Source organism: Trichoplusia ni, chromosome 12 (assembly GCF_003590095.1).
Source record: "Trichoplusia ni isolate ovarian cell line Hi5 chromosome 12, tn1, whole genome shotgun sequence".
Taxonomy (NCBI): Eukaryota; Metazoa; Arthropoda; class Insecta; order Lepidoptera; family Noctuidae; genus Trichoplusia; species Trichoplusia ni.
Window position 1 is genome coordinate 9,001,076 of NC_039489.1, and position 21,583 is coordinate 9,022,658.

The window sequence follows — 21,583 nt, forward strand, 5'->3', positions numbered from 1 at the left end:
CTTACCATCATACATATTAATCTTAGCAGCACAAGAGCACCTCTTCAATTAGTGTTTGCAAAAATATAGAGCTATCTAGGACAATGAAGAGCACGTGTCACCGACCGCTACGAGCCGCTATATTGTTATTAGACATTAGCTGAAGATGTCGTCTAGAATTATGGGTCAATTCTAAGAGCGGAGCGTCGTTGGCAGCTGTTTGCGGCGCCGTGTCTCGCTCTTATTAACTTTGACCCATGTAATACATAAACCACGGCGGCGAAACAGCGCAAACACCCTTAATTTAAAGGCTCGTGCGCGCCGCTCGAAGTGCCGCACTAATCCCGCATAACATAGTAGCTAAAACATTTCCCAGATTTATTAACCGGCCTCTCATGTAGATATAATGAATGGCTCACGGACCAGCTGCACGCCACAACGCGTTTGTTTCAGTTTCAGTGTACAAGAGTACAGTCGCGTCTCGCTGCTAGCCGCGGCCTGCGCGTTCAAGCCCGCCGCACGCTCTGGAACACGATGTGGTTTCAATATGCCGAAAGCACACTGAATAATTTCGAATCTGATAAATGTTCAGAAGTTCCGTTTGAATGGGACTCAATATGCACCGCTCCTCGTAACGCAGTGACGAGCGCTGAACACCAGGCCGCGTCTCGTTTGTTTACGCTCCTCTTCAGCTACATTTATTTTACTCGGTCTTCTCAATTTATTTTGTTTCCAGGAGACCTTTTTGAATAGGCAATGTGGCGTATAAATTTCTCTCGCCCCTCGAGGACCGTAGGCTCCGGTGACTCTCCGTTAAAAGGTGCTACGAATTAATTTTACCTGACATCAAGGACGCGACTACGGAATACGTTAGCTCATAATGAGATAGCTCTGTAAACATGTTCAACCCGGAACAAAGTAAGTGCCTGTTTAAATATACATTTTGTAATGTTGTCTATCAGTATTGCTGGCTTGGGAAAATCTTGCGGTTATTGTGGGTGAAATCTTATTTATCGTGTCACTTTCTTTTAGATTCAGTTAGGCAAGCATTTGAGAAAAATGAAAGTAACGCAGCGAATATTTCCAATTAATGTTGCATTTTTGTTACACAGGTGTTTGACTCACACAAGCGTGGTGTTCGCCGTTTTATAACCGTTCGATCCCGACCTGTGCCGTAAAGGAAAAGCAAGGCATAAAGGGTTTCGGTCTTGTAATATGTAGATAGGAAAGCGGATAGTCCGGAATTGTTTCTGTATCGGGTGCTTTGTAGCGCCGCCCCGGCTCATTGCGCTAACGGTTTGGAAATAGCTCGTTCAGCTGTTTTTGCATACATTTACACGCAACGAAACGAACTTTTCTCGTTAAAACTGACAGTGTTAGGTGCATTAAAGCTTTGAGTGGCTTATGTTTGTGTAGATTGCTCTCTACTGATTATTCTATAGAGGTTGGCTTACGGAATGTTGTTGAAATGATGGTTAAGTTATTGGCTTAAGATATAATAATATAAATAAAAAAATGATTTGGATAATATAAACGTTATACTTACAAACTTTTTCATTAAAGTAGCTGCTTGACAATAGGTCATTAAAAAAAATTCTAGCCTAAAATTTCTTTCAGACGAATCAGTATTTAATCGCCTAGGCATAATAGAAATACCAATTTTCGTACTTTGCACATCCATAACGATATGCCGTAAAGTAAAACTTAATCAAAACATTAGAACTTACATTCAGATGTTAGAACTTCGACATTTACAATAACAATCACCTGTTACCCAACGATCAAGTTACTGAGTACACAAACGTTACAACTTACTCTGTTTGTCCTTAAAATAATATTTATTCGGCGACTATGTTTATTTTCTGTTCAAAGACTTGTTTATTATACCGTTCATTAAAATGTTTGTGTATTTAGGCGTTCCTGGACGACAGATGGTAGTTCAGTTACCTGTTTACAGGTGAATTACACGAAATGTGTCTTGTAAATGTTTTTTGACGGTAAATATAAGTAGAATTTTTACCTTATGTTGTGTGAAAATTAAAATTATGCATTTTAATTTTTAAATCATGATTTTTTTCATCCTTCTAGGAAACTAACGATTGTAAGGATGTATACGTATATAAGTGGTTAATCGTATCTATACATGTAACACATAGATATTAAGAACTATAAATGTTTATGCATAGCCTAAAATAAATGAGTACTGTTCTAGCCTTGTTCGGTTTCACTTCTCTCCCGTTACGCCAGCCCTTGCACGATCACCAAAACTACATTTAACAATAAATTGGTTTCCTAAAACGTATAATTATCACAACTTAAATTCATAAAGAGGTGAAGCTACTAAAGACATTTAATTACGCCAATTTAACATTCAATAAGTCTGAGTAATTCTATCATTTCAGGTCTCAATGAAGCTTTTAAAAGTTAAAATAGAGGTGAGACTTTTATCGAGTCTCATTTGAGAATAGTCGATCGCGACTTTAATCTCGGCGGGTCATTAATTTACTGACTTCTCTACCCAAGGTGCGAACGTCTGTGATTAATCGAATCAAATCGCTGCGAGCGTTCCATTTTCAAACATTTAAGTTCTTCATGTGATCAAATTAACAGACAGCAGAGGCGAGACAGAAGGTAGATGTTAAAAAATGTAATTAGTAAAGTGTACTACACTATACCAGTTTATAAATAAGAAAACTTCGGTCAAATTTGAATCGGACTCGCTACACCGAGGGATTCGTATACATACATAGGACAAAGAAAAACAAAATTGTTGACCCTTCAAATTTATGACTGTAACAGCTTTAACTTAGCCTTGTTCTTTTTTGTTATAGTCAAGATACATCTCCTGTGATAATTTCAACTGTCTATCTATATTGGTTGACAGCCTGTTGACAAACGGAAAATAGATGGGCAGACAGCGATGCCTCAGTAACAGGATTCCATTTTCAAGCTTTGAAACCGGTACGTTTTCAAAAAAGTAACGGACAAGAAAAAACTGAATTTTAAAACTAAAACGCGACGGACTCTTTTCACCGCAGCGTTTGTTTATACGCTGTAGGTATGTAGGTATTTCTCTGGTCGTGGCTGAAAGCATTTGACAAACACCGATTATATTTATTCGAGTTTGCATGTCAATATTAATCCGTTGTCCAACAAAACAATGTGGTGGCGAGTGCGATGAAAATACATGGCAATATTTCTGTAACAAATGTTTTGTCGTTGGTTTAATTTTATGCATATTATATTAATATAGGGAAAGGGAATCTGCCTATCCTGAGCGATAAGGGATATAAATAACTGGCGAGAAGCCCCTCAAATCATTAAGAACATATTCATAAATTATCACGAGTCGCGTGCACAGACTTACCGATCCAACTTGGTAATTAACAAACTTATGTTATTAGTTCGGTATTGACGCGTTATATTTTAATATGTGGAGGTCGGGCACCAGCCGATCGCCGCAATAAATGTCAGTAAGCGCTCTCGGCGGCAGTATTTCAATCAAACTAGTCCCAACTTCCTTCTCTATTAGGTGTTCAAGTTTAAACTGTGTTATAGAACCAATGTTCTGGAAACGAACACAGCTTACTCCAGCAAAGGCCAACCCATACATAATTATTTCAGACAATAATATATTCATATTGCATACTTTGTTCAACCTTATCCATAATGTAATTCCATTTTGTTCAATGAAAGGCGCTCAGTGCTTCGCAATAGAACGTAAAATATATTGTAAACTATTTTCATTTTAACGAGACCTCCAGTTTAATTTTGTGTGAATAATACCCGATGGATTTACAATAAAGTGATTTAATAAATTCTATAGCATAATTTTGATTTGATATGCTTGCTACAACCATATTATGAGTTCTTATACTTCTACATGAGTACACGAGTGTCATATTCAGAATGAGGTCAATCTCCTCATACCTAAATAACACATTAGGCTGCAGATATTAAGAGTATCTAAATAATGAATGGCAGTTTGCCAGGCCGCAGCCTACACATAACAGTAAGCTATTCCCCCGTAATGGCAGTCAGCTTGATTACAAGTGCGCCTGAACACGACGCCAACGTAAATATCTTAGCATTCATCATGCTCACTTTAACTCACTTTAAACTTGGTAACAATTTTAAATTGCGCGAGAACCCACACCTAGCAAGCTTGAATAATTCAATGAGTGCGGTATCTGTAAACAAATCTAATCAGAACTCCTATCAAAATCACTTTATATGTATTCGCTGACGATAAACTTATTCAAGAACTTCTTGCTCGCTGAGTAACAATGTTTCGCCTCATATTTAGGTGTTCCGTCTGCCGCTGTTTAGTAGTGTATAACTTGACGAATAAATTAAACACAAAGACGGATACTGTTCTTAATTGAAATTTGACAAGTTTTGACTTAGTCAAATTGATAATGTCTATGATAGTTAGCTAACAGGACTGAAAAATTAAAAACAAGTTTTTGAAAGTAGAATGACTGAAGAACATAATTTGAGCGCAGTCTTTTATTTAAACAAATGAAACTCGAAATGCAGCATTAATCTTTAAAACGCGAGTCATGTGTATCAAATTAATAAAGCGTCTACTTGGGACGAGAGTTCACGGCGCCTACCGACAATTTAGCAAAAATTAATTTAACAAACGAATTTAAATTCAAGCACGCTTCCAACAGGAAGTTGGAGAAACGTTAGACGTGAGAATACCGACATTTAATATTTTAAATGGAAGAGGGTATCTGACTACACACTTTATTATGCGCTCGTTCCGACATACTATTTAAGTAGATTTGTTTTTTGATTGTATCATAACAATGTTATTTTGAAAAAATAATGAGAAGTCTTGAAAAACAAACTTAAAAGGAATTTGGGATGACGCACTACTAATGAGTTAATGACACACTACATACTGTGATGTCTCTTTTTCACATCTGCAATAATATTACTCTAAGACATGACAGTAGGCCCCCAAGCGATTGCGAGTATACCAACTCACTCCTTAAAATAAATGTAACATGAAAGCCTATTCCTAAAAGGTAATTTTTTAGGTCAAGTTAAAACAAGTTGTAAACATCGTGTAAGGCGGTGAGTAAACAACAATATTGGAGTGGAGGTCATCACTAATTCAGCGCTAGCAATCTGTGACTGACAGACGTTTGAATTTTTTATTTAAGTTTCGGAAGCAAGCTTCTATTTTCAACATTTCATCAAACATTGACCAAACAAACGATGTTGTTACAGCGAGTGGACTGTATTATTGGGTGGTCCGTTGGGTTCGGACCGGGCACTGGCGGGATACAAAGAAGCAGGGGTTCAACGCAGTAAAAGATAATTGTGCAGTACTTACATAGTTCTTTATTGTCCCCAGTATTTCTAGGCTTCCTAGTCTTCCTAGTCTTCCAAGGTTCCTTTCCGGATGCTCACTGGATGTGGAATGCCTAACCGCCGGTAGGGCCCTCTATTTATAGTGACTGCCGACCAATCACGGGGGCGCGTATTTGGCGCCAGCCAATCATGGCGTGCCGCGTTCCCGCGCTGGCCGGCAAGAAACCCTTCCAGAGGCTTATCCCGGCAGTTAGGCGTCCCTTACAAATGTTCTAGACCTTTTTACCCTATTTAACCCTATCCTTATACCTTTATTTACATAAAATAATGTCTTAAAATAAAGATAATTGCAAAAACCCGCACCTTAATCATGACAACAACATGGTGCTGCCCCCTGTGACAGAATCGGTAACTAAAAAGTGAATTTTATGTAGGTACTTTTAAAACTAATCTACGTGCGTCGCCACCTACCGTGAGTTAGTTACAACAAATTCTAAATAATTGCGGGTACTTATGAAACAACTCCTATCAATAATTGTTTCTAAATAAAACCTATTTCTAGGTTTTTCAGGGTTAAATAGTATATGGACAACACTTAGGTAACTAAATCTTAGTTCTTAACCATAGTCTAAGTCCCTAGCACACATCATATAGTCCTAAACATTTGCAAACAAACCTTAACATAACATAAACAATGTTTCAATATATACCTACGTACACCTATAACTGATTGCAAACGTAAACAAACTCATTAACTTTAAGAAACTTGAAACGTTAATCAAACAAAAACTATAACATACTTAATTTAGGTGTACGTAGTTGTCATCGTCGCTAACATTCTCCCCCGCGGTGCGTAGCACGTCGTCCTCTGGATGCGACGATGCTGCTGCAGGCACGAGCACGACGACCCTTCTGGTTGGCCGGCGCAGCACTCCTCCTGATGTCCGCACGTCCAGTACTCTCGTTCTTCCATCTGGCCCGGGGTAGACTTTGATAACTTCACCTCGAGGCCACGAGTTGCGGGGTAGCGCGGCGTCGACTATCAATACGACGTCGCCTTCTTTGGGGTCGACGGTTGTTCGCCCGTCGATTTTCCGCGGCATGAGGAGCGGCAGGTACTCTTTCACCCACCGTCTCCAAAAGTGGTCGGCGAGCCTTTGCGCTGTTCTCCAGGTTGCTTTGCCGACCAGCTCGGTGTCCTCGAACTCTCCCGGCGCCATTGCTCCGCACGATCTCCCCAGCAGGAAGTGATTTGGGGTCAAACTTTGTGCATCGTTGGGGTCCATGCTGACTGGGGTGAGAGGTCTAGAGTTCACGATGTGTTCGACCTCAGTCACCAGCGTGTGGAGCACCTCTTCTGGTGGGCTCCTTTCGTTGAGCACCACCGCCAACGCCGTCTTCACGGTGCGCACGAGCCTCTCCCAGGCGCCTCCCATGTTTGGGCTGCCCGGGGGAATAAACTTCCACTTGATTCCCTTTTCAAGTGCGGCCGCCTCCAATTCTTTGTTCGCCCCGACGAAGTTCGTGCCGTTGTCGCTGAACAACGTTCTTGGAGTCCCTCTTCTTGCCGCCATCCGTCGCAGGGCCATAATCATGGAGCTGGCACTGAGAGATGGCACCAACTCCAGGTGAACAGCCCTGGTGGTGAGGCAGGTGAACAATGCCACCCAACGCTTCTCGACTCTCCTGCCGATCGTTACTTGCGTCGGCCCGAAATAGTCGACTGCCGTACAAGCGAACGGGAACTGATGATGTTGCAGCCGCTCGCTCGGCAGGTCGCCCGCCGGCGGTATGGCGGGTGTACTCTTCCTTAGTTTGCACCATTGGCAGCCGTGTGCTACTGCCTTCAATGTTGCCCTTAAACCGAGAATCCAATACTTCTGTCGGACCTCGTTCATCACGGTCGCTGTGTTACCGTGTAGAAACTTCTCATGATAGCTTCTTATGATAAGTTGCGCGATTCTCTGCCTTCCGTCCAAGATGACAGGGTTCATTTTTCTTAGTCCTCCATCGCGAAACTTCATAGTTCTACTTCGTAGCTTTATGATTCCTTCGTCATCGATGTACACGTCTATTTTCTTCAATTTACTTGCATTTTCAAGAGGAGTTCTTGCCTTTAGCCTTTTTATTTCAGGCGCGAAGCTTTCACTTTGACTTATTTTTATAAGTAATGCTTCGGCCCTCTTCAGATGGTCATCTTGTATGGGTAAGTACAATCTTCTCTGTGCCTCCTTGCTAGGCGGTGGACTGGCGGCTTGAGTCTTCTTCCGGGCTCTTCTTTGAGGTCGCCAAGGCTGGTCGTCTCGGCGCACGGCGGTAGCGGCTGCCTTGCGGGTCCTCTTCAATAAGAGGCATGCAAAAGCAACCACCCTGGCCGTAACACGGAGTAGTCGCTCCCAGCTTGAGAACCTCTTAATATCGATGAATGACTCGTCTTCACCCTTTGCTGCCATCACCTGCTGCCCGCCCTTTTCTTCTGGTAAGCTACCCATTATTCTGAATTCTTGTACAGGCCATTCTTCTTCTGGTTGACGAAGAAACGACGGACCTTGAAACCATCTTGAGTGGTGACTGTATTCAACCGGCGTCCCTCTTGTGGCGTCGTCTGCTGGGTTTTCTTTGGTCGGTACCCATCTCCAGTCCCTTGGCTTTGTCGTGTCTTCGATTTCAGCAAGTCGGTTGGCTACGAACGTCTTGAACTTTCTTGGCTCCGCCTTGATCCACTGCAGTACTGTACTAGAGTCGGTCCAGTATGTTTTCTTTGACACTTCGAGTTCCATCTCTTCTTCAATCGTGTTCGTCAGCCTGCTGCCAAGTAGCGCAGCTTGCAGCTCCAGTCGTGGGATAGAGACTGGTTTCGTCGGCGTCACTCTTGCTTTACCGGCGATCATAGAGATGTGAACGTTTCCCCCTGGCTCGATTGTCCTCCAGTAGACGACTGCGGCGTAAGCCTCTTCACTTGCATCGGTGAACGTGTGTAATTCCCCTCTCCTATTACGAGGTGAAAAACATCGAGGAATCCTAAGTTTCGTCAGCGCCGATGTCTCCCTTAGATACTTCATCCAAGCTTCCCTTTGTTCATCGTTGATTGCTTCATCCCAGCCTATTTTAGTTCGCCAAATGTCTTGAATAAGTTTCTTCCCTTGTATCAAGACCGGCGCCGCAAAGCCCATTGGGTCGAATGTTGACATCACGGCGCTTGTCACTTCACGCTTAGTTGGCGCTCTTCTGTCTTCCAATAACTCCTTTGGTGTATTGCGAAGACCGACGTTAAAGGCTAGGCTATCTTCTTTGACGAGCCATCTTAGACCCAGAGTTTTCTCTTCCTTCGTAAGCTGCAGAGAGTCTTCCTTTGTAGTATCTTCAACTTCTGACAGCACTCTTGAGTCGTTACTGGCCCATCCCTTCAGGTGAAAGCTTGCCTTTGAATGAATTTCTTTAACTTTTCTTGAAATTTTCTTTGCTTCGGCGGTTGACGAGAAACTTTGAAGATAATCATCCATGTAATGATTTCTTCTTATTGCCTTCACAGCTTCAGGGTGCGTGATCTTGAAGTCTTCTGCGTTCTTATTCATCACGTATATAGCTGTCGCAGGTGATGACGCTGCTCCAAATATTATCGACGACATCCTGTACTCTTCCGGTTTGCCTGTTCTTCTGCTTCCCCTCCAGAGGAACCTTAAACAATCCCGGTCATCTTCCTTAACTTTGACACGAAGAAACATATCTTGTATGTCAGCCATGACTGCCACTGGGCCTTCTCTAAAGCGCAGTAGCACCCCAAATAGCGACTGCAGCAAGTCAGGTCCTGCTAGCAATGCGTCGTTGAGGCTTCTTCCTTCATACTTGGCTGCTGCGTCGAAAACAATTCTTGGCTTCCTCTTGACCGGGTGTATGACGGCGAAGTGAGGTAAGTAGAATGTTTTCCCCTTAGTGGTGGTTACAGGGGCCTTCTCGGCGTAACCATTTTCTATTAATGTCTGGATCTGCTTCTCATAATATTCCTTGACATCTTCTTCACGATCCAGCTTCTTCTCTATGTTGACCAGGCGACGAAACGCTTGATTGTAGTTGTTGGGTAGGGTCTCGCCTTCCTTCTTCCACAAGAGGCCTGCTTCGAATTGACCGCTTGGTAGTCGCTTCGTTGTTTTCTCTAAGGTTTCCAATGCTCTTCTATCGCTGTCGTTTGATGGCAGTCGATTTTGAATACCCAGAGACTCTAACTGAAAATGTTCCCGGACGACTTCTTCAATGTCTTCACCTTCTGACGTTGCCCTGCCGTAGTGCGTGAAGTTGACTACGGCGTTCGATCCGGTTTCACACCCATGTAGCACCCACCCTAAGTGTGTAAGTGAGGCTACGGGTTCAGTTGGCTTGCCCTTCTTCAGTCTTCTTGTGACTATGAGTCCCCAATTGTCTTGCCCAATCAACAACTTCGGTCGCTCTGCGTCGTAGAGCAACTGCCTTTCAATTGCCTTCAAGTGTAGGCAATTCTTTACAGTGCTCCTGTTGACCCTTTGTTCAGATAGCTTCAGATCGTCGATGGTTCTAACAGTGATAGTCTTCTTATCCCTTCTGTGAACCCCCTTAATCTTCAAGTTGATCTTCTGTGAGCTATCTTTCCTTATGACCTTCCCGCCGACGGTTTCGATTGTGAGTGCTTCGCGACTTCCTGTAGCTCCAATCTTCTCGGCTATCGACGCGTCTAAGAGAGTGACGCTCGACCCTTCGTCCAACAACGCGAGCACACGAACTTGTCCCTTGGGCCCGTAGAGTTGCACCGGAACAATCTTCAAATATGCTCTGTCTTCATCCTTGTTGTTGTGGACTGAGGCGACTTTCTCTTCTGGTGCGCCTTCCTTGCTTGACTTCTGTACTTCTGGCTTGTCCGAGTGTAAGATAGTGTGATGCCATCTTCGACACTTCCTGCAGACAGGCGCTTTACAGTTGCTTCTTAAGTGCTTGAAGCGAAGACACTTGAAACAAATCTTCGCTTTCTTGATGATGTCCCATTTCTTATCAATCGACGCTTCTTTGAACTTCTTGCACTCTGTTGCAAAATGTTCCTCTTCACAAACGGGACACGACTTCTTAAACTTCTTATCTTGAGACTCTTCTTGTACAGTGTGTACAGGTCTTCTTGAACTCTTCTTATCAGATGGAACTTCAGGCGGGGCAAAGTCCCCACACATGTCGGCTTCAATATCCAGGAAATCTTCAATGAGTAAAAGTTCCTGAATGTCTTCATCTCTCCGACCCCTATGATATGCGAACCAACGAAACTTCATGGTAGGTGGCATCTTGTCTACAATAGCCTTCAATGTTTCAGGCGAGCTGAGGTACTGAGGTTTCTTCAATGCCTTGATTGTCTCGATAGCGTTCTTGACTCGACTTGCAAACACGCAGATCTCGCCAGGACTTTCGCTCACTTTCGACAAGTTCTTCAGTTTTTCCAACTCAGCTAAAGCCAGTGCACCAGGTCTTCCAAATCTTGATTCCAAACCCTTGATTACTTCATGTGGCTTCTCAGCGGTAAACAGTAAACTCTGAACTGTTTCTTTCGCTTTCCCCTGTATGGCTCTTCTGAGGCGAGCCAGGTTCTGTGCGGCGCTGAAGGATGCAGCCGTATCTTCATACGTCCTTCTGAACGCCAACCATTCTTCACAGGCTCCATTGAAGTAAGGAAGTTCGATGTACTTCGGCGCGATGACGTCACGCGAATTCCCGGACAGCTTGCCTATTGCTTCTGCCAGCTTCTGAATGTCGCTCTTCTTATCTTGTGACTCGACCGGCCTCTGTTCCTTGCTTGACCCGGCGCTGGTTTGGATGAACCACTGTTCCACTTCATGAGTTCGCTCGTATATTTCTTCACCAGCTCCATCTTCATCTTCCGACTCAGCGGCGACAAGCTCTAGTTGTGCTTGCGCCACCCTTAGTCGTGCTTCCGCCATTTCTTGCTCCCGTAACGCCACAGTCAATCTTGCTTGCGCTTCTGCTCTCTTCCTATGCGAAGAGCGAGCAAACATTGTGTCCCTGTCCCGGGCCGGGTTCCCAGGATCAGGCTGCTGCAGAGTCCCTTCTCTCGACGACGTCCTGATTCCAACGCTTCGATTTGGATTCTGTAGCGTAGTATGACTGCCTTCTTGACGTGCGGGGTTTGAATCTTCAACCTCTTTCGCGGCGGCGTGTGTCAGGGGGGCGGGGCGCACCGCCTCTGCTGACGTTGATTCCCTCCTGGTGGCGTCTTTGGACTGGGGTACGGGGGCCCGGCTTCCTTTCGGACTTGTTGTCGGCGTTCTCTTCGTGAGCGTCGACCTACTTGCGGTACTCGTAGCGGCGGAGCTTGCAGTATCGCTCGGAGTGTGCATACTCCAGTCCGACGACGAACTATTTCCTGCAGTCTTAGACTGCGTCGAACCCGATCTTGTAGTTGGCATCTTCGTATTATAACCCAATCCGGCTCGACAAAGGACCAAAAATGTAGCCAGCGAGTGGACTGTATTTGTGGTTGGTCCGTTGGGTTCGGACCGGGCACTGGCGGGATACAAAGAAGCAGGGGTTCAACGCAGTAAAAGATAATTGTGCAGTACTTACATAGTTCTTTATTCTCCCCAGTATTTCTAGGCTTCCTAGTCTTCCTAGTCTTCCAAGGTTCCTTTCCGGATGCTCACTGGATGTGGAATGCCTAACCGCCGGTAGGGCCCTCTATTTATAGTGACTGCCGACCAATCACGGGGGCGCGTATTTGGCGCCAGCCAATCATGGCGTGCCGCGTTCCCGCGCTGGCCGGCAAGAAACCCTTCCAGAGGCTTATCCCGGCAGTTAGGCGTCCCTTACAAATGTTCTAGACCTTTTTACCCTATTTAACCCTATCCTTATACCTTTATTTACATAAAATAATGTCTTAAAATAAAGATAATTGCAAAAACCCGCACCTTAATCATGACAACAACATGGTGCTGCCCCCTGTGACAGAATCGGTAACTAAAAAGTGAATTTTATGTAGGTACTTTTAAAACTAATCTACGTGCGTCGCCACCTACCGTGAGTTAGTTACAACAAATTCTAAATAATTGCGGGTACTTATGAAACAACTCCTATCAATAATTGTTTCTAAATAAAACCTATTTCTAGGTTTTTCAGGGTTAAATAGTATATGGACAACACTTAGGTAACTAAATCTTAGTTCTTAACCATAGTCTAAGTCCCTAGCACACATCATATAGTCCTAAACATTTGCAAACAAACCTTAACATAACATAAACAATGTTTCAATATATACCTACGTACACCTATAACTGATTGCAAACGTAAACAAACTCATTAACTTTAAGAAACTTGAAACGTTAATCAAACAAAAACTATAACATACTTAATTTAGGTGTACGTAGTTGTCATCGTCGCTAACAGATGTACTAAAATACCAAATTGAGGACCCTTTATTGATGCCGGTTAATGAATATGTTCTTAGAGATTGTAATTATATTACACGTATTACACGTTATTAATACTTACACGTGGTATATACAGACAGGTACACGTCATATGGTAACAATGAGTTATCAAATCGATTCAACATTATTGATTCTGAGCTAAGTGGTTCTAAATGTCATAGACCATATATTGATACGTAAATAGCGATGTATCGTACACGTTTATGATGAAATACAAGTAAACGTGATCTATAATAATTGAAAATATTCCACAAGGAACAAAATTTTCAAATATAAATAAGGTAAAGTAATTAAAATATGTCAAAAGCACGCGATAAAACATAAATTGACGAAACACCCGAAAATAAAACCAAAAGCAAATTCTGGGGCACTTATTCCTTAATTGGCAATCAAAATAAATAAACGGAAGAAATTAGAAAATACATTAATAAAGGCCGGTCTCTATTTATAAGCCTTCCACGAAACGATATTACATCATATTAAAATGTAAGTTGATTACGGGCCGTATCTAGGGCAGTGTAGTCACCGACATTGATTTGACGCGGCAGACGCGGCCCGGAGACGGAACCCGCTCCGCTAATCCACTTAAATAGCTTTTACACCGTAAACACATTATTATAAATATTAGAGTTTATCTTAGCAAGAGAATATTTAATACTTTCTCTCCGCTGGGTAATTATTGTAGCGCGAGTAATTCGATGGGACCAAGTGCACACCCTTGCACGGCCTCGTAAGGTGCGGTCACCGTAAGAACAAGATTGCTCTCAGAATAAAGATAGAATATGCCCATAACGTGGGTGTATACTCCTTGTAGTAATTATACGGTAAAATGTGGACTTTAAGTCCACAAGCGTTCTAATCGAAAACTTATTTTTTATCATATAACATTATAAGATGGTTAAAATCAACCGTTTCAAATGTTAGTCTGTGCCCAAAAAAGTAATCTTTGTAACCAAAGATATTTGACATCCTGAATTTGGGTAACTTCAGTAGGCCTACCAATCTTCTAATAATAATTTAAGTGAACGTATTAAATAGTATGTTTATTACTTATCTCAGGAACGGATTTTATAGGCCACTAGGAGTAAATTTGATCAGTTTTGTTTTTCAGATTACAGATTAGAACAAATTATTCTGAGATCGATCTAAAACGGAGGGCACAAAAAGAGTAACCCATTGTTTTTATCTTACCTTTAGAGCGCGCCGATTAATCTCTGCCTGCTTGACACAGGCGAAGCTATCTGCCGAATTCGTAACATTTATCAATGGAGACAAAAGGCCTTCGGCTACCGAGTTTTTAAGTACTCCTAACAGTTACTTTACATATTTTCCCAATACTGATTATTCAAAATCATTTCCTTACAGAATTACTACAATAAACTTACCTATTTTGTTCAGATAAAAAATTAAGTAAGTTATCGATCGATCGAGATAAGATCGATTTTCTATATAAATATTTGCTTGTATAATGACTCATAATCAAAGGGTCGGGCACGTGTCATAGTCACATTAAAAAAAACTATCAATTGTTTTTGGTAACTAACCATTATTTTCTTTGCTTTGGTCATATACTTAATTAAAGGGACAACAAACAGGAAAATTTTCATTATTAAAAAAAACGAAGACAGACAGTGTTCCATGAGGTCAACCAGCATCACTTATTTAAGACTATTGGTGTAGAGGGTGGCAGATTTCCTTTCCTCCTATAGAGCCCACTAGAGCTGATGCCTGAAAAGCCAGCTGGAAAGTCCGAAAGGGTTACCGAGGCGCCGGTACATAAAGTGCAAAAGAAGGAACATGGATCGGTTTTAGTCAGTAAAAGTTTGACACTCCCTTCGAAAGCGAGCGAGTCATTTGATGATCCCATCCGAAAAAAAGGCTTTCGTTCCTCACATTATTTGCACTTCAAAAACAAGTGAAAATGCGGCTGTTGCTTAATTCGTTTAACAACTTAATGCTTAATGTTTCATAATCCCCGAATTGAGACGCAAACGTAAAGTTAAGTAGCTTTTGTTTTAGCAAACTTTCATCTGTTTCCATTGCGTCGAGTCTGTGTTTAGCAGAGTTTGCGTTCAACTTTCATCTGCGATTTGTTACGAAGCTTAGCTTTGAGGATTAGGCTGTATTGTAATATATTTTATGTGGTTACAACTAAAATATTAGTTTATAACAGTACCACCAAATATTACGTGTGTTTTTATTAATAGTTATTGTGTAATACATGTTTTTTTTGTAGGTTGCTATTTTTATTTATAGAACATAAAAATTGCCTTCGTGGAAAATCCTACTTTAGCGTATACAAAAACAACTATTAGGCAAAAATAATGGATCCATTGAAAAGTATTACCTACAGAATAACTCTTTTATTGAAATTGTTCGAAACGAAACCATTACAATATTTACAATTAACACAGAGACATTGAATTCAAAATACGCACCGATACCCAAAACTAAATGACACGATTTTTTTTATTTTTTATTTAAAAACGTCTCCTGCATTATCGAATTTCATCCTTGCATCACCATCTTTCAATCGACTTGATTGTTCTTTAAGCAATTGAAGCTCTGCATTACCTATCATCGTTCTCATCACATAAGCCTTACATTCACTACATAACGCGTAGCTACTATTAATTACCCAACAGTTGTTCCTCCTATCCTTACATATGATAACAACAGCTCGCAGCGATCACACGCCACACAACACACGTCTGTCACCTGTCTGCCTCAGTTCAGACGTTTAATTATAATGGCGTAATCTTCTGTACATTGTAGGTACTTGTTAGTGCCACCTACACGACTTAAACTATATTGTTCAGCTTAAGATCACTAATCCCTGATCTGTGTAAGGAGAAACAAGTCGTTCTGTTGTAAATGGGAAATGTTTATGTATTTGTTGGCACAAGATATCAATAAAATTATAAGAATAGACACAACTTTCCTTGTGAGTTCAGATCTTAATTTACAAGTAATTTTCTTGCTATTAAATTTAATTTTCTTGCATAATAATTATTAGTTTATTCAATCAAAGTACAATTGAAATACTAAACTAGATGAAAATTATATACGGTTAGAACCTAAAGTCTACATCAACCAATAACGTAGTTCCATGCAAATTACATTCAAATAACAGCATAATTCCCTCATCAAATATACAATGTTTTCCAACAAACTGTAGATAATATGACAGCGTCAGTCATTATTTGATATATTCTCTCTTTATGTATTCAGCTGCGGCAGTTCCCACGTCGCGCGACAGATGGCGCTCTATCGCTGTGCTGGGCCATTGCACACGTTAGAATTTATTATGAGCTAGATTCTATTTTGGTCGTCGAAGAAAATATACTAACCACGATTATTGATATTCCAGTGAGTTTTATTGAATAGATATTGGTCGTTGAACACTCTTTAATATTGGATATGTTGAAAGTATTATATGGAGAGACATTTTGTGTTGTATGATGCAATATAATAACAGTAGAAGGTTCAGTAATAAAAAACTTAATATCTGAAATTATGGGTCTTTTATTATCTTAAGGCAAAGCAGGTCTTGAAATAGCAATCATTTATGGTGATACGTAGGTACTTTTTAATCAACAAAGGTAAACTGCTTTATAAGACTACATGACGGACATAGCTATAAATTGGCATCAACCCTATTTTAATTAGTTGCCACCGTAACATTTTAAAAATGTAATCGTAGCATATTGGCTCTGCTCAATGGCCGGTTAAACTACTTTGAAGATAAGCAACCACGTTCACTTCAAAAAATTCTAAGACACGACTAACCGTAGGTGAGGAAACTTAAAACGTTAAATTTTCGCTTATTCCAATTCTCACCTAAAAGGCTTGCAATTAAATTATATTTTGGATCAAGAATGTTATTATAGGCTTGTATTGTGTAGGTATCGACGAGGCCGCGGCACGTTTCTCATTGGCCTGACGCCAACGGCACCAGATTAGTTATGCTCCCGGTCTCCCACCGGGTGAAACTCTCGCTAATTGTGAACTTCGCCACAATGAAACAAGCTGGCTCTTTGGAAAGCATTGCAGAAAAATACTGTTTTTCATCTAGAATAATAATGTTCTTATGATGTGTTAACTTACCTAATATTATTTTAGTTTTTTTTTGTACTAATTAACTAAGAATTGAAGTCATTAAAATAAGTACCATAACATACAATTACTGGATATGAAGAACGTTTGCTACCCACTGCGAAAAAACTACGTTGTTATTATTTTTTATTAATGTATACATATACACAACTTTGGCCCAAAAAATCGAATAGAAAATTCAATATTAACAGCCTACAAATTAGAAAAAAACATAGGTAAAACTGAAACTTAACTTATCAAAACCGTACCAATGTAATCTTAAGTTAACATTCAGTCAGAGCATACGACCTTCTCAATGATTGTATAACGTATTTGAACCGCAAGGAGTAGTATAATGGCGGCCGGATGGAGTAAGATTCCAGCTCAATGGACGGACATCCGACTGTACGGCGGGGTATTGCTAACGGAAGGACGGCAAACGTGTCTCATGGCGCTATCACACTACTGTAAATAAGTATTAGAGGAGATAAATTGGATTTCAAATCGTTGATAGTTATGTTTAGTTTTGGTATTATTACTGCTAAAATGAATAGGAAAACAATTAGTATTTGACTAAATCTAATAGTATAAATCTGTTTTATCCGTTATACATATTTCTAAAAATATTGAATACATATTTCTTATTACAATAATTAAAAGTTAGGGAGATCAAAAGCCATTAAGTATAGTAATAGGGGCTAAAAACATCACTTGCTTGTAAAAAGCGTAATGGTAAGTGACGTCACGCCAGATTTGAATGGCATATGGCAGTATATTTTTGATATACCAACTTGTTGATATATAATCTATATACAATATAGATTTATTCGAGAAAAAGATGTACTTTAAGGTAATGGTCAAAGAGAAAAGAAACAGGCTGTATCAAGTCCATATCAGCTTCCTTACAAACGAAGTTAGTAAAGAAATCAAATGGAAAAAGCAATATTAAAAAATAAAGTTAATTAAATGCTCGGAAAGGCGCCGGTACTTTTCTGCTCTAATTAGCTCAGTAGATGTTGGGCGAACCGGCTTTAAAACAAATAAAAGTCGTTTATGGACCCAGTTCGAATTTCGAACAACTTGCTTCTGTGGATTAGATTCGTATTTTTTAAACATAATTAATGAATGGGATATGTAATCGATTGAATAAATATTATTTTAGTTAAGCGATGTAAAATCATTCATATGTATAGAAATGAAAATGTCTCGTAACTTATCGAAACGAAATGTCATTTTCAATACTTTTGGTGGCCATTTATTAATATTAATAACAGCAATTATATTCCACAACTTTCACACAACACCATCTACTCTCACTCTTAAACTTTTCAAATAACTGATAAACATACTTACATTTATAATTCGACTAATGATCAATAAAAACATTTGTTCCGGATAGGAACCGAGTCCACGACCTACGGTATAGCAGTCAGATCACTTACCACTAAACCAACAGACCAGTCAAAATGACACTAACGATTGACTAAATCTTACTTGACTTTAGGAACTATAACTAAAGGGACTACTTGCGATGCAGATCAATATCTGGCAAGACGTAATAGAGAGTAACCGCAGCCGAAGATTGACCTGTAATTTAATTTCAATATCGCTACATCCAAGTTGGACTGCCATGCTCAGTGCATGCTCGGCCAAGCATCGATATCGACAGGCAAAGACACTGTTGTTCCGAGATACATTTTATACGAAACATGGTTTGAAATATTTTAACAATGTTTGTATCTGCTACTTTGTTTCCATTCCAATTTTAAACGACTTAGGTGTTGAGTATCTCTTTATAAAAGCATTATAAAGCTGACCCGTCACCAGTTCGTTAAGCGGTATTGCGGTATTTTGAGTTAGTATAATTATAGCCTCCCAAATAACGTGGTTTTTTATTGGTGAAAAGTCCATAATCTTTAATAGATTCTGATATTACAACGCTCATTGGTAGAAGCATTTTCCAAAAGCGTTCAATAGATCTTGACACTCCCTATAACGTTCATATTACTACAACAATATCACGTTAATATTCTTTGCATAACTATTTTGAGGTGCAATATTTTTTATTTTATTTATAATAGTTACTTGGCTACTAATAATATTGAAAAACAGTGTGCCATTTAGGTGCAGACTATAAGACCATAATGTATTGTGGCTTGAAAGTAGGATAAACATCATTGTTCATATTAAGGTCACCCCAATAAGACCTTAACAATACAGCCTCAGGTTTCACAGGTTCAGACGAACGCTGGCCGTTATTGACATTTAATTTAACACAAGGCCTTAAAAGCTAAAGAAAAATATGTGACAGAAAAAAGTATCGTAAGAGGAGGAAAAAAAGGTATCGTATTTTGTATAGAATGTGAAAGTAGGTTGACAAATGAAGATCAACAAAAATACGTCCAAAGGTGCAAGATTGATTCGGATCCGATCAATTTTAGGACAGACTGTAAAAGATGAAATGGAAAAACATTTCTGCCTCCAGTTTTGATTCGAGATTGATTCGCTTTTATCCCAATATGCTGCGCTGGTCTAAAGTTTCTAAATCAATGGAGCAAAAGATAGAGCTGGTACTGACCATCGATCAAACCTGTCTCATGTGTTACGAATATAGGACAAGTTATTGACTCAGCACTAAGTCACAATTACGTAGCACCTTTGTAGACTGCTGATAGAACAAATTACTCGTAAAGGGACATTACCAGCCTAAGAATAAAATAATTTAGGCTTCCATCAATCAAGGTCCGACCACATTCCGTCTAGTCAATTAATTAGTTGGGTGACCAGCGGCCGTGACAACAGGGTAACAAATGACTGTCGTTTATGTATGCAATTGTGTTTGTAGGCCTTACATTAAACCTCTATCGAGCTGTCTAGTCAAGCGAGGAGCCGGTACCACGTCTTAAAGTGACAATTGTGGAACAGAGATGAATCTCTACCGTGTTATATGCCGTCTCGCTTTAACAATGCTCCAGTCTTACTTTAAAGAGTTGCATAATACAAGGACTTAGGTACGTCAGTACCTGATATCATTAAGTTTGAATTATGAATATGTGATAGTACCTACATTAACATATCCTTACAATATCTCTACAAGAGCTTAAAGAACTTTGTTGCAGCTTTATGTGTACCAAGCGTAGTGTAAATTGAACGCTCCTGTCGGTAACGAGTAACATCGAAAACAGTTTTGAAACGAGTGTATCTGAACTTATAAACATGTTTATATCTACTGTGATATATATTTAGACTTTCTTGTGGAACGGAAAAACGTAGATGTATTTCATCAATCTATATTTCTGTTATCAAAATCAAAAAGTTTTTATTTCAAATAGGCCGTTTCTCAGACACTTTTAAAACGTTACATTACTAACTCTAGTTGCACGGTTCCAAAGTGTTATTTAAAGGAAAAGACTTAAGGTAAGTAAATAAAGCCTAAAATTATACTCTATATGTATAATTTTAGGCAGAATAATGTATTTAGGCCATATTTGCTTGCTGTTTTGAATACACAATTGTTCAGATTAAGCTGTTAATGAGTCATTGACTCAGCAAAAAATTAAAGTAACACAAAATCTTACCATAAAAAGCTCATTATTAAGTGGACCTTCTAGGGTTCTTGAATCAAACTTCTGATTAACACTCTTTAGAAAAGTAGTTTCACAAAACGGTTTTGTTGGTAACAAGTAAACATCTAAGTGTCTAATACTCTGTCACGCTTTCACAACTGCAATTACATTGCTTCAAAAGGTGGCGCTAGGACCCTAGATTTAGCAGATTTATCATCTTCCGTAGGTGTTCATTCGTTTTCAAATAAAACGTGGTAGGTAGCACTTTGTCGTAACTTAAAATAAAATTTAAAAATACAGAACATTCATATTAAAAATAAATAACAAATATTTTACAATCAAATCAAATAATGCATAACTCTAATGTACCTATGGTTGAAAATAAGGTTTGCAAAATTTTCTTACTCTCAATAATGTTTTTGTTTTCAATAATACATTGTGTTTGCACAATTTATGTGGAACACAAAACGAACCAGAATAAACATTAATCAATTATGTTCATTCGTCGAAATACATCTGAAATAAATTGTTTATAAAGTTACAATCTAATTTATTGTTCCCTTTGACTTCGTTACCGGAGTTGAGAAATGTTAATAAGTAATAACGCCGATATGCCTCTAACAAATTGATGGTTTTGACCTTTGAGAACTAAGGTATTTGTCTGAACAGCTTTTTAGGTTGGTGATTAATCTAAAAATCTAATAACAACTAATGGTCTATATCTATAAAAGTTTATTGTGTTGAATTTATAAGCTTGATAACATCCAGCTTTCATTAACAAAAAAACTCTCCATTTTCTTCCACATAATATTTAAGTACCCTATTACGACTGGGCCTTTGCCCAACAGTGGAATCCCACACTCTGATTGATATAAAATCTGACAGGTGTCTAACTAATTCCACCACCACCACCATTTGGGGTATAGAGCAGGTCATATGCATACTAGTACATAAGAGCAGATATTTATAAATAAATAAATATATAATAAAAATATATAAATATAAAATACTCCTAAAAAACATTCCTCTTCCTCTTCTGAGGCAGAAGAGCAAAAAGAATCTGACAGATACAAGCTTTGCCGGGTATCTAAACCTGAACTGATATCTCACAACAAAAGCGTCTGCAAATCAATTCTCTGAAATAATCAGTCGACGCAATCGACG

General features: G+C 39.6%; 1 protein-coding gene across 1 annotated transcript; it reads right to left on the bottom strand.

Moving 5' to 3' along the window:
- Positions 1 to 5,002: 5,002 nt before the first annotated feature.
- Positions 5,003 to 11,741, bottom strand: LOC113499598. The gene is made up of 2 exons (XM_026880111.1): positions 6,120 to 11,741; positions 5,003 to 5,008 (listed from the first exon to the last, which is right to left on the bottom strand). The coding sequence occupies exons 1-2, from the start codon at positions 11,739 to 11,741 to the stop codon at positions 5,003 to 5,005; spliced, it is 5,628 nt and encodes a 1,875-aa protein (XP_026735912.1).
- Between the last annotated feature and the right edge of the window lie 9,842 nt (positions 11,742 to 21,583).

What these genes read in the sequence shown, in the direction of transcription:
- LOC113499598 (XM_026880111.1), bottom strand. Translation starts at nt 11,741, where the DNA reads ATGCCAACTACAAGATCGGGTTCGACGCAGTCTAAGACTGCAGGAAAT.